We start from the raw sequence: 13,706 nt of genomic DNA, 5'->3' as shown, positions 1-13,706 counted from the left end.
GAAAAACCACAATGATACCACTTCACACACACTAGGCCAGCTGTAATAAAAAAGATAATAAAAGGTGTTGGTGAAGATGTAGAGAAATCACAATTCTTCACACAATGCTTGTAAGGGATATAAAATGGTGCAGCTTTAAAAAATAGTACGACCATTTCTCAAAAAGTGAAGTATAGAGAGTTGCCACGTGTGCTGTGTGCTAAGATGCTTCAGTTGTGTCTGACTCTTTGTGATCCTAAGGGCTGTAGCCCACCATGTAGTCTCCTCCATCCACGGGCTTCTCCAGCAAGAATACTGGGATGAGTTGCTGTGGTCTCCTTCAGGGTATCTCCTGACCCAGGTATTCAATCCACTCTCTTACGTGTCTTGTATTGGTAGATGGGTTGTGCCACCTGGGAAGCCCCATAAAACCCAGCTATTCTACACTTAGGTGTATATCCAAGAGAATTGAAAATATATACCAATACAAAACTTATACATGAATGTTTACAGAGGCATTATTGATAGCAGCTAAAAAGTGGAAAATAACTCAACCTATGAATGGATAAACAACATATAGTATGCTCATACAATGAGGTTTTAACCAGCCATAAAAAGAATGAAGTAGAGTCATGCTATACCATGGATGTATCTTGAAAACTCTATACAAAGTGAAACAAGACAGTTACAAAAGGTCATAACCATGTACTTTGTGATTCTGTTTATATGAAACGTCATTATTAAAAGTTTATATGAAATGTCCAGGCAAATCCATAGAGATGGAAAGTAAATTAGTAGGGATTGGGAGAAAAAGGAGGCAGGATTGTCAATGAGTATGGGGTTTCTCTTTGGGGTGGTGAAAATTCTCTAAAATTAGATGGTGGCAATGGTTGCATAGCTCTATGAATAAAATAAAACCCACCAAATTGTGCAAATTTAAAAGGTGAATTTTATGGTATATGAACTATAAAATATGTTTGTGTATACACACACACACACACATATATATACATATACATTACTGTGTTGAAATGTAAGGTACGCCTCCATTTCCTGGTGAGAGGGTTTAATTTTTTTCCAACTGGAATATGCCATAATATGCCTGACAAGACAAGATTTTCTTCTTCAAAATTGTCCTCAGAAAGGAAGGCAAAGTTGTACAGGTCTCATGTTTTAGAGCTCCTCTCACCATTTCCCACCTCACTCTAAGGGATTTAGGGTGAGAAAGCACAATGTATGTTTTTGTAACAGTGGGGATGAGGATCCCCCTCATAAATTATGTTGGTTCCCATTCTTTTTTAAAAATTCATTTAATTAAAAATTAAAAAAAAAATTGGCTGTACAGGATCTCTGTTGCGGTATGGCATGTGGGATTTTAGTTCCCCAGCCAGGGACTGAACTGGTGTCCCCTGCATTGGAAGGCAGATTCTTAACCACTGGATCACCAGGGAAGTCCTCCCTAGCTCCCACTCTTGAGGCTCTTCGTGGTTTCTGCTCACCCAGTACCCACTCTCTTGGCTCTTGTAAATGCATGTAGATTTTCCTCTCAGCTATCCCCCCATCCATCTCAGAAGGTCTGTCAGGCTGCTGTTTATGTCCATGGTCAACAGGTGGATTTATGACTCAATCTACCCAATCAGATGCCCTTCTTTGGGAATTTGGATCAAGAGTGGAGTGACTCAAAGAAAAACCCGGTGATTTGCAACAACTGGTCTGCCCTGAGGAGACAGTTCCATGGCTCCAGGTCCCTAGAGTCAGGGGAGGTATTCAGGTCCTGCTATTTTCTTCAGGTGTTTCTTGTACCCAAGAACCCTAACTTGGCCTTTTGGATATTCAATAGCTGACACATTCCATACCATTGTCTTAGTTCTTCCACAGCAGGGGCAGGATTCCTTAGGACTGTCCAGACAATGAAGGAAAAATTGGTGGTTTCCTTATGATTTAGTGATTTCCTAAATCATAAGGAAACCATTACTTCCATTGGAGCATCTTTTTCTTGGTTCCTTCTTGGTGACCATCTGCTTTAATATTTTAATTGAAGCTCTAAACATTAATTGACTCTTAGCTATATTAAGTTGCTTTGTTAGTTGAGGGAATAAAAAGCAAACAAAATCATATCCCACCTTTGGTGGGTGGTGTGAATGTAGAGAAATGCTCTTTGAATTCAGACTACATGGATAGACAGAAAGAATAGGAAAGAAGCATTTAAACTTAACCTGAGGTAGAGGCTCTTAGCCTGAGAAATTTCTTCCATCCACAGGGAAGATGCCCCCTGGGATAGGGCATTGAAACAAAAGAGAATCAGACTTTGGGGCTGACAGGGACCTTACAGAAATGACCTGACTAGAGCCAAGTTGGGCTTAAGACTTTGTCTTTGACTCCTAGTCCAGTGTTCACCTCTTCAGTTCCCAGTCATGTGCCTGACTTTGGCTGGCTCCTCTAAGTTTCAGGGGACTGGGGAGGAGGAGGGGCAATATTTGGGACTTGGCAAATGGTTGCCTAGGGAAGTATGTCTTGCAAGGCCACCCAAGAAACCAGCAAATTCCAGTAGTTCTAGTTGGATTGTTTTCCTTAGGTTTTCCCAGTAGGGACTTGGCAGAAGGAACTGGGACCAGACTTTGCACGGCAATATGGTATGTGTTTTTGTTCCCACCCTTCTTCTCCATCCTCCTGGAGTCCTTGAAGCAAGTCAATAGCAAAAGGGCTTGGTGAAATGACCTCTGTCACTGCCATGGTCTCTTCCCTGTAGGTGACCCAGTCAGCTGGAGTGAGAGAGCCTTGATGGTCTTTACCTTACAGTATAAGGATATCATGCAAATAACCAGAGAATGTGAGAAGGAAATCAATTCAGAAACCAGGCTTGGAGTTTCCCCAGGGCTGACAATGACTTACCTTAGCTCGCAACTTGCACCGGGCAGTAAGGGCCCAGTGTAAATAGAATGCATTACTGGTTCTAAGGAAAGAGACAGAAGAGCCCAGACAAGGTTCTTTGGGTGGAGAAGAGATGAAATGTGCCCTTCCAAGCTGTACTTTTCAGTCATTAATGGGCATAATCAGTTTAACTAATACCTATACAGAGAATTTCCCGTGTAGGGGGAAATTCCCCTACATCTGGGTGTAGGGGAAGCCACAGGCAACAGCTGACAGTGTTACTAGAGCCTGAAGATGGAGATGGGAAGTGTGGGGAGATAAGGCAGAGAGGCTGGGGTTCCTTTGTTGGGGGTGGGGAACGAAGGGAGAGGAGGGGAAGTAAGGTATGGGAAAGAACAGGGTCTTTTTTTCTGAGCAGGGAAGAGGGAAGTACCTGGGAGATTCACATTTTAGATAGGTCACGGCCTCTGCCATGTGGATTTGGGGAGGAAGAGTCAAGAATGGGGGCAGGGAACCTACTGAAAGTGATGATGAGTGTCAGTTGCAGGGTGTACACAATGAGAATGAGGCACTCCTGATGAAAGGGACATGGACTGGAGAAACGGCCAGGAGGTGAGTGATGATGGAGATGGAGATGTGGGAGAGAAATCAGGTGGGCTTGCAGGTTTCTGAGGTAGTTGATAGGGCCAGGAACTGAGGGAAGAAACACAGGAAAGGGAAATACATCTGGAAGAGAGATGTTGATGATGGCTAACATTTATTAAATACTTATATGGACCAGGCATTGTGCCAAGAGTTTTTCATGCATCTTCTCATAACTCTATAAAGTAGGTATTATTCTTGATTATAGATGAGGAAAATGAAACTTTGAGATGTTAAATGGGTTGGGTAGATCTGCACAGCTGATTGTGTGGTGGAAAGAGTTTAAAATCCAGGCATTCTGGCTCCAGGGCCAATGCTCTTAATGACCAGGCAGGATATATGTGTATGCGACAAGTCCAAAGAGCCTGTGGGGCACCCACAGTGGAGGTCTGGAATCTAGGGAGGCCATCAAGACTTAGATCATGGTGTAAACTACTTAAGTTGACCACAGTCCCCTGGGGAATCCTTAAGTTAAAGAAGTAGCCAACGGGTAAGGGGCTCACAGATATGAGAAAAACATACGTCCCAGATGATCTTTAAATCTGAAGACATGGCTCTGCTATCCGGCAACAGAAAACTGGACAGTTATGAACCTGTAGTAGTATCAAATAGAAATGTCCACCAAGTTAAGCAGAAACATTAATTATAATAGTTACTATGCTGTATAGTAATTATCCTAAACAGTAAGCACTTTACATAAATAGTAGTAATTAGTATAGCAAAAGTTTCCAAAACTGTGTCCTGTGGAACAGTTCCTGGAGATGTTAATAAAAAATGTCTGGATAAAGAAGGTCTTTGGAGTCAGATAAGCTTAGGAAATGCTGGTATAATTGAAACAGGGCACCCAATGCCTAGTTTATAGTTTTATCTTTTCTCTGTCAGGATAGTGGAAAAGCTAAAAGTGTAGGCATTGGCAATAGGCAGCCTGGGGTTAAATACTGCCTCTGACCAGCTAGGTAATTTGGGGCAAGTTACTGAACTTCTCTGAGGTAATTTCCTCCTGACTATATATGCCCCACCCCCCATTCATTCACACTGAAGCTGACATCAGAATACCCTTGGTGTGAGGGGCTACCACAGGTCTTGGCTGTTTCTTTGAAATCTGATTGAGGTTGAAGATGATAGAGCAGGTTGCAAAAGCGGGAGTGAAAGGGGATTATTTTCCACGTTCCCCCTGACTCATAATGAACACTAAATTATGATGCGCCAATAAGTAGGCGAGGGCCAGAAAAAGTCCAACTTCCTGACCATGGTTTGGGGCAATGAAGGGAAACTGATAGGAATGAACGGAAGCTTCTTAATCACACTGTGTGGCCCAAATGCTTGGCTCCCAATAAAGACGCTCTGTTTTCCCTGATAGCTCAGCAGTAAAGAATCCACCTGGCAATGTAGTAGACTCGGTTCAATCCCTGGGTCAGGAAGATCCCCTGGAGAAGGAAATGGCAACTCACTGCAATATTCTTGCCTGGGAAATCCCACGGATAGAGGAACCTGACTGGCTACAGTCCATGGGGTTACAAGAGTCAGAAACCACTTACCGCCTAAATAACAACAAAAGACCCTCACCAACCCTTTAAGTAGACACTTCCTTTGTGAAGCAGGTGGACGGGAAAAGAGCAGCTGTTTCTCGCTCTCCTTTGGCGGTGGGCGGGTGGCCTGGAGGGGCACGCACTCTCCCAGTGTGCACAGGTATTTTGCACACCCACCCACAAACACCAGGGGGACTGCTGCCTACAAGCATCACTTTTCAGCCTAGAGGCCAGGTCCGGGCCTGAACCGTGGTGGTATGTCAAGGGCTTCCCCTTTCTCTGTTCCTTGTTTATAAGATGAGGAATATGGATAGGGTGAATTTTAAGAGTCCTGGCAGTCCTGATGTACTTTGCTTTGTACCTCTAGGAGGTTCTATTCACTCTCCCTCCGGTCCCATCTAACCAGATGGTTAGGGTGGACTGACCAAAAATGGCTTACTTTCATTATTTTCCATGGGCCTGTGTATCGAAGACAAACCTCCCCTCTCACAATTGTGCGTAGGGTCTGCCTCCGTTGCTTTCGAAGCTAAACAGCAGCTGGGGTCCCAGCTGGGAGCTTAGGTCCCGAGGCCTTAAGACTCGGGAACAAAGAGCAGGAGGGAAGGGGCCTTCCCAGAAAGTGCGGGGAGGGGAGCCCTGGGGCTGTTTATGGCTTTACCTCTCCGTAGTGCTGGCTGTCCTCTCCTTCCCACAGTTTTGGGAGGGGGAGGGAGGGAAGGAGTCCTGTTTTCGTTAAAGCTTAGGACTTCACCTCCTTCCCTTCCTCTTTCAAAGGTCAGGGTCTCTACCCCTTTCCCATCTGCTCCCAGCCTTTGAAATCTCCATCCCACTCTTTCCTTTTATTCTTCTTAGGATTGGGGTCTTGACGCCCCTCCCTCTTTTTCCCTCACTTTGAACCTTGCCTCTTTATTCCTTTTTAGGCCTGGCCTCTCCAGCCCTGGGTAGAGGGGTCTGCATACTTCTTTTTTCTCTTCTGAAGGCCCCGTCTCCCTCCCCCAACTCTTTCCTGCTCCCCTTCCCCACCCCCTCCCTCCGCCCCGAGGCATTGTGGGAGGAAACAAGATGTGGGGCGAGAGCGGCGCGGGGAGAAGCCCGCAGTGCGGGGCCGGGCGGGCCCAGCCAATGGGGAGCGCGGACGGCGGCGCGCGCGGCGGGGGGGCGGGGGCGGGGCGCTATTTCAGTGGGGACCGCGCGTCGGCAGAGCAGCGGCAGAGCAGAGCGGAGCTGCGAGGCATCAGCGCGGAGCAGACGGGTCGGCGGGCGCGAGGCGGAGCGCGGGCGGCCAGGAAAGCTCTAGGGCGGACGGCGGCGGCGCGAGCGCTCGGTCCGGGCCTGCGGGAGCCGGAGACCGCGGCGGCGGCGGCTGCTGCCGGAGGCGAAGGGACACCGCCCTGCCCGCGCTCTGCCTCAGGCCATCGCTGCTTCCCCGGGGCCCCGCGAGAACTCGCCTCTGTGAAGGTGAGCGGTGGGTGGGGGCGCCCCGGGGCGGTGGCCCGACGCGCTAGGTTCGGCCGCGAGGCCCGGAGCAGGTCCGGCTTCGGCCTGACGCCCCCGGCGTCTCTCCGGCCCAGGGTTGCGCCACCCTGTACCTTCACGACCTCGGGGCGCGGCCGGGGCCACCGGCTGCCGATGTGCGGCCTCCAGCCCCCCGGGATCTTCCTGCGCGCACAGAGGCCCTGGTGTCGGGGCCGAGGGACATCGGCGGAGCGGGCTCGGGCGTGACGCGGCTCCTCCCGCCGCCACCCTCTGGGGCGTCCTTCCTGCAGCGAGGACGCCCCGTCACTCCGGCGCTGCTCCAGGCCGGGCGGGGGAGGGCGGCCGGCCGGCCGGGTGGAGGTGGCGGGGAGGATGCTTTCTCATCGCCCAGGTGCCGGCCTTCGGGACTGCAGCCCTCTGGAGAAGGGGGTAGTGGAGGGAGACGGCCCCTTGGGGTTCCGAAGGGAGGAAATACAAGCGTTGTGCGTGTTGGGGGCTGGGGAGGGCGGGTCGTGTCGTTCGAAAGCTTGGCCTTTTTGTCGCAAGGCTGGTAATAGAGGAGGGGGAGCTGTCCTGGAGTGCCCTCTGCTTTTCAGGGGAGCCTCTGCGTCGTGACTGAGGCAGCTGGCCTGGGGCCCTCTGGTCATCCTTCAGTCTGGAGGCCCAGGTCCCTAGCCTTTTTTTTTTCTCCCAGGGGGAGGGGCTACGTTGGCCCCTCCCTTCCCTTTTTCTCCCTGGCACCTTGGACAGGGGAGGCTGGGGCTAGGCCTCACCTCTCTGACGCCTGGGGGGCCAGGGGTGAAGAATCGTGGCATTCTAGTCACAAGACCAACATTATGTAACTGCAGGCTCTCCTGGAGGGTAAGGTATGCTTTTAATCACTGTGACAAAGTTGTTCCTTTGGACTTTTGAGGATGAGGCAGTGGAGCAGGTTAGCTTGCTGGGAAAAGGGATGCTGATTTCATACTTTAACCGGGCCGCACTCCCACCCTTGAATCTGTCAACAGTGCCCCCTTCTGAGTGGTAACCTGGGATAGGCCACCAGGTGACACTAGTTTTGGTCACACTTAGTGAGCCTTAGAATATTCTCTGTGTTGCTGTTGTACCTTTGCTCAAACCCATTGAAGGTGCCACATTTATTTCAACCATTGTTTTTTTAAAAAGGATGCTGATTTGCCTCAGGTCATAATGTCTAGGGCTAGAACTGGATTCTCCTGACCTCTTCAGCCCCAGGTGGTACTCACAGACTCCTCTTGAGGCTCTTGACTTTTTTCTCTCAGGAGTGTGGGAGCAGAGGGCGCTGGGGCACTAACCCATTGCTCTGCCACTTCTTGCTGAAGTGGAACCAGCCCTACTTAATTTGCCAGTGCGAGACAGAGGTACCCTGCATGCACTAAAGGGCTGCCTGGTTAGCAGCTGGCATGCATGCATCCTTTGCATCTGGTGCGGGCTGAAGTAGTCATGAATTCTGCTTCCCTTTCCCATCCAACCCACAGGTTAGTGTGGACTCAGATCAAGGTGTCCTGGAATGATACCAGGGATCTCTCCTTGAGCAGACAGGTTCCTGTGTAGCTTTGTATCAGATAGGGCTGAAACAGCAGCATCTTTTGCCCACTGGGCTGATCGCAGAGTGGTGCTTTGGGGAATAGTACCTGGGAGGTGGGATATAGATTTTTGCTGCAGGGACTGTGGTCAAGGACAGAGGACAGGATTTTGCAGCTCATCTCTGTTCCTGCAAAGCACCTCACATGCCATAGACTGCTAGGCAGGCCCTTGCCAGCCCACTTGGAATTCCTGTTTTCCTAAGGAGGGAACATGCAAGGTCTGCCCTGGAACTTTGATTGCTATAGGGTGAATGCAGTGGCTTAGATGGCAGGGTTATGAAGCAGTGCAGTAAAAATAATAATTCTTTACCTTTGTCTCTGTCACCATTGCGCATTGGTAGCCTAGGACTTAGTAGTCTTCTATTTTAAGGGCTAGATAATAAATATTTTAGGCATTACAAGTCATATCATCTCTTGGAACTGCTCAACTCTGCCATTGTTCTGCCATTGTAGGGTGTTTCTATAAAGCTATGTAAAGCAGGTGGTGGGCTGAATCTGGTTAATGGGACAGACCACTGTGTAGACTGCCCTTGTTTGCACTGTTCTCATATAACCTCATTTTAATTCTTATAGCAACTCCTGATAGAGAGCTATCCTCATTGCTAAAATGGAAGTAATCAAATGCAGAAAGGCTGAGTGACTTGTTCAAGGACCAGACCTAATTCATCTTCCTACTGTGATGCCAATGATATAATAATGGTCATTGAATCAGGGCTTACTATGTTCAGGTGTTATATCACCTGGTTTGCCCTCAGGTTAACTCAGGTCCCCATTTTAAGATGATAAACAGAGCACAAAGGTTAAGTAACTTGCCCAAGGATACAACTGGTAGCTGGTATATTGTAGTATTTTGGCTGTTGATGCTGTTCAGAATACTAGAAATAGATAAGTTTAGAGTTGGAAAAGCCTCATTTTACATACAAAAACTGACGATTTATGTCTTTTTAACTATTTATCTTGTATTTCCCAGACTTGGCAACCTCATCTCTGCTAAAATCTTAGGATGTCCCTCTTATAATGCTTCATGTCATGTTTTCTGTTGCCCTTACCTTTTGTGCTGGTTTCTTCCGCTGAGGCCCCACGCCCAGCTGTTCCTGTTCATTGCCCGGAGCACGGGGTTGCAGCCTCACCTCTCTGCTTCTTCTGCAGTGTCACCATGTCTGACCGGAAGGCAGTGATCAAGAATGCAGACATGTCTGAGGACATGCAACAAGATGCCGTTGACTGTGCCACACAGGCTATGGAGAAGTACAACATAGAGAAGGACATTGCTGCCTATATCAAGAAGGTGTGCTGGGAGAACTGTGGCTGGTGGTCGGGGTAGGGATGGATAGCTCACCTATGCCCCAAGGAGGGCTGGAGCTGGGGACATAGGAAAGTAGGTGTAGTCCATGCAGACGGAACCCTGGGAACTTGCAAAGCAGGTAAATTGGGGAATGAATCTTATTTACTAGAGCATTCACCTTAAGAGTTCTTAATAGGAACTGTGCTGGGGTGTGGGTGTGTTTACAGATAATTATGTGACTGCAGAACAACAGGGTGTGAAACTTCAGGATTAAATATAACTGTCCCAATTCAGAACTATTCAAAATGAAGATCAGGGATGTTTGAATGGATAAGATAAGATCATAAATTTTAGGGGAGCTGCATCATTTAAAGTGGGATAGCCCTATAGTCTCATTATGTAGGAGATTTCCTTTTCTTCTCTTTAAAAGGACCCCTGGTGGTCCACTGGTTAGGACTCAGTGCAGTCACTGCTGTGGCCTGGGTTCAATCCCTGGTCAAGGAACTAAGATCCCACAAGTTGACTTATGCGCCCCTGCCCCACATAAAAAAATGGACTCATGTACTAATTACCTTCTCCCTACCTTCTTAAGGAAAGAGTGTGCTTGAATATATATATATATATATATATATATATATTTTTTTTTTTTTTTTAATAGATGAGCACTATTGGGGCCGTAGATTTAATCCCTGAAAAATTTCTGAATGAAAGGGTGAATAGATATAGTTAACATATATGTAGCGAGGAAGCAGCTCAGCTAGAGGTGAGAGGTGGTACTCAGGGTCCCTAATTTCCAGTCAGGGTCCACGTACATTGGTGGCATAGTCCCAGTGTGATATTCTCAGCTCTAGTATCCCAAGGATGCCTAAGAGCCATGGCATTATGGTCCATACAGGTGGTATAGTGTCCTTGGGTTTAACAGAGCTCTTTGCTGTCCATGTGTGGTATGAGAAGTGGAAACTGGAGTCCTGAGAGGCTTTTTCTGTATGTGTAGCCAAGGGATGCAGAGCCAGCAAGGCTGCTAGGGGTGCTGGTTCCTTGTTGAGTGATGCCTTTTCTGTTCTTCTCAGGGAGAAAGTGTAGAATCATGGTCTCTGGGGAGAATCCTTAGATTATATTGCGTCCTGCTTTGTTGTTTTGCTTATGGGGAAGCAACTATGGGTCTCCTATGTTACACAGTCTTCAGTCAGGAATAAAGCTCTGTGTGGTGATCCATGCCCTATCCACTGTTTGCCAATACCTTTTGGAGTCATGTGGTATGGGGGCTGTGAGAAAACTAAACAAGTTGTTGGTTGAGTTCCTGGCAGACAGAGCTCCAGGGTTGGCAGCACTGCTGAGCCTGTGGTGGAGGGCTGGCTGTTCTCCTTTCACAGTCATGGCAGGATGCATCTAGAACTGAGCCATCTGATTTCTGCTGGGTTCACAGGGTAGCAGGGCCTGTCTGATTAGGTCCTGAGGATTTCCTCGCTGGCTTTTGATGTTGAACTTAGATCCCTGGGAGAAGTGAGGGAATTGCCTCGATCTCATGACTGAGGCCCTTATCCGTGCTTACAGCCCACATAGTGCCTGGCACACTGGAGTGCCTTTAAAGTTGGCTTAGACAGAATTGCTTCCTGTTCGGTCCCCATTTTGCTCTAGTGTCTTGGTTTTTGGCATTTGGAAATGCTAGTTTAGTAGTGTGAAATGTGAGTGGCAAGTCAGAGAGACTTGCTTTTCTCTTTTACTCAATGCTGTGTGACATCACTGGAGTGTTTCTTAATTCTGTTGGTTTTTCTGATTCCCTTGCTGAAGAATCGCGGGGTGGGCTTTTGAGTAGGGTAGCTAGAAAGACGAGATGTTAGGGGTGTAAAGTTCTAGAGAGAAATAATGGAGCCTTTGTGGTATTATATTATTAATGAAGGAGTGTTCTAGCCAACCTTAGAACCTGAGCTCCTGAAGTTCAAAGAACTGAGGCCATAGACTGGGGATGGGGTGGGGATGACAGCTAAACCAATCAGACTCTTATTCTGATTTCTCATCCTCCAGCTGTCCTAATCACCTTTCTTCTCCTTTTTATTCTTCTTTTAGGAATTTGACAAGAAATATAACCCTACCTGGCACTGTATCGTGGGCCGAAATTTTGGCAGCTACGTTACACATGAGACAAAGCACTTCATCTATTTTTACTTGGGTCAAGTTGCAATCCTCCTCTTCAAGTCAGGCTAGGTGGCCACAGTGAAGGTGTCAGTGGCGGCGGCAGCAATGGCAAGCAGGCAGCGTTGCTGGGACTGTTTTGCACTGGGGCCAGCATCAGGATGTCCTCTCCAATGGCTGTGCTACTGCATGGACTGTATACTCGATTTCATGTGTATGTCGCAGTAAACAAAACCAAACTTCTTTCTGTTTAGTTGCCTGGGGAAGAAGGCTGCTTTATGTTTATTTTTCAAGACTTAAATTTTTTTTTTTTTTTTTCGGTTGTATTGCACTAGGAAATCTCTCCCAGTCCTCCCTTTTCTCTTTCTCTCCCTATACAAATAAAAAGCCCTCAAAAAGCCTGTAAGACTAGGAGGGCTGGGGAAAAGAAATAGGTTTCTGGAGGTGGAACTAAAACTGCAGCTGCCTCTTCATGGTGGTGGATGCTGCTTTAGGAGGGCCAGGAAGGCTGCGGGAGGGACAGTGTTGGGATTGACAAGGAGAGAGGGATAGGACGGAGGGTAGGGGGATTGATCTAGTACCAGGGAGAATATTCCACTGAACTGTGATTCCACGGCTTGGGGCAGGGAGTGGGGCTGGATTCTTTAAGGGGCCCTGAGACGTGTTTGTCTGTGGTGTGTGGGAGTGGGGAGCAGACTTGTCTTGCTGTCTTTGTCAGAAGAGTTTGTAAGTAAGGGCTGTGTCTTTGTGGATTACCTTCTTTTATTCTTCCAGCCAGAGCTCATGCTTGGAGGATGTTGAGGGTAGGATTAGCTCGATTTTTTTTTGTTTGTTTTCATTCTTCCCTCCTGTCTGCTCCCTGCTTAGCCCTTGGTTTTCTCATTCCTCTGGAGTTCTCTTAGAGCAGCCCCTGTTAGTTGGCTGGCAAGGGAATTTCTGATGACTAGTTCTTAGTTAGGTCTTAGCAATCAAACCAAATCAATGTTTCCCTTGATTTTCCTCTGTGTATATGTGTGTGAATGTGTGTGTGTATCTTGGTTTGGGGTAGAGGGGAGGGAGGGGCAGGACTGTGGAATCTCTCCGGTATATGGGTAGATAAGTGGACCTATGTTAATCTCTGGGGCATCTGTTTTGGGGGTGAGTATGGGTATCACCCCCCTCAGCCATCTGGCCTAGACACTGCTTGCCCTATGGCCATCTGCTCCCAGGTGGGCTTTAGGAGGATAGCCCAGGATGAGGTGGCCATGCTACCATCCATTCTGGAGCCTAGTCTCAGTGGTGAGGGAAAGTGACTTTGTGAATGGTGGCAGCCTCTTGTGGGAGGCAGGATGGAAGTGATAAAGGGCTGTTGAGGGGCTTTGGGGGAACTTCAGAGGAGGTCAGTCTTGCAGTGGTGAAGCCAGGAATTTGGGGATGGAGCAGGGTCACTAGTGGTAGGAGATTCCAAGGGGAGTGCTAGGGAAATCTTATCTGTGGATCAAAAGGGATGGGGTGGGGGATGGGGTGGGGGGAAGTCATTGCTGATTGAGCTTTTGATTCTTATAAATTGCATTGAAAACTCTCATGTGTAGGGTTGATGCTGTGGGGGGTTTGGGATCCAGCTCATTCTCTTTTTCTTCCAAGTCCATCCTTGGGGTTGGCGGGGAGGCAGGAGAATGCCCCCTTCCCAAGCCTTTAGTGTGTACTGGGCTTTCTTTTTGATGCTGACAGGGGAGGGTGGGGACTTGGATGGTGAGTGAGTTCCCCATATCAAACCGGTGGGCACAAAGCTGAGTGCTTGATTTTAGGTTTTATTTTTTTATGAATGTCTAGATCTGTTTCCCTCTGCCCTCCCAGACTTGTGTGGCCAGTTGGAAATGTCTAGTTTGTGTTCATCTCTCCCTCATTTCTGGAGCAGGGGCTGAGACCCCGCCACATCTCCTGTGCTCTGCATCCACGCCTCTTTTGGACATTAAAGGTCGATTGATGCACTTCTGAGCTGTTTGGGTTTCTTTGGGGGTAAAGGGGGGATGGCTTAGTTGGTGGCAGGGGTGCCACACATGGGTGGGGTGGGCATGTAGTATGGAGTGGAATGGGGCTAAAGAGATACTGATTGGTCTGAATCCGGTCTTAGTTGGAGGGCCAAGGCTTGGGGCCCTTAAGTGAAGGAAAATAACCAGCAGCACTCACCTACGAGATTTCTTGGGT

At 48.1% G+C, this 13,706-nt stretch overlaps 1 protein-coding gene across 5 annotated transcripts; it reads left to right on the top strand.

The window, feature by feature from the left end:
• Window positions 1–5,059: 5,059 nt before the first annotated feature.
• Window positions 5,060–13,489, top strand: DYNLL2 (dynein light chain LC8-type 2). 5 transcript variants are annotated; one of them, XM_055577526.1, is made up of 4 exons: window positions 6,242–6,285; window positions 6,423–6,479; window positions 9,251–9,389; window positions 11,454–13,489. In XM_055577526.1, the coding sequence occupies exons 3-4, from the start codon at window positions 9,258–9,260 to the stop codon at window positions 11,589–11,591; spliced, it is 270 nt and encodes an 89-aa protein (XP_055433501.1). In that variant the 5' UTR covers window positions 6,242–6,285; window positions 6,423–6,479; window positions 9,251–9,257; the 3' UTR covers window positions 11,592–13,489. The 5 variants fall into 5 exon arrangements, with proteins under 5 accessions (XP_055433503.1, XP_055433502.1, XP_055433500.1 ...); XM_055577528.1 differs by lacking the exons at window positions 6,242–6,285; window positions 6,423–6,479 and adding an exon at window positions 5,060–5,181; XM_055577527.1 differs by lacking the exons at window positions 6,242–6,285; window positions 6,423–6,479 and adding an exon at window positions 5,126–5,276.
• The last annotated feature ends 217 nt before the right edge of the window (window positions 13,490–13,706 follow it).

Source organism: Bubalus kerabau, chromosome 4 (assembly GCF_029407905.1).
Source record: "Bubalus kerabau isolate K-KA32 ecotype Philippines breed swamp buffalo chromosome 4, PCC_UOA_SB_1v2, whole genome shotgun sequence".
NCBI lineage: Eukaryota > Metazoa > Chordata > Mammalia > Artiodactyla > Bovidae > Bubalus > Bubalus kerabau.
Note: the sequence above shows the minus strand (reverse complement) of the source record. Positions and strands in the feature narration are given on the sequence as shown.

Excerpts from the sequence above, each read along its gene's own strand:
- DYNLL2 (XM_055577528.1), top strand. The coding sequence starts at position 9,258 with ATGTCTGACCGGAAGGCAGTGATCAAGAATGCAGACATGTCTGAGGAC. Across the intron at positions 9,390-11,453 it reads TTGCTGCCTATATCAAGAAG|GAATTTGACAAGAAATATAA; the intron begins GTGTGCTGGGAG and ends TTCTTCTTTTAG.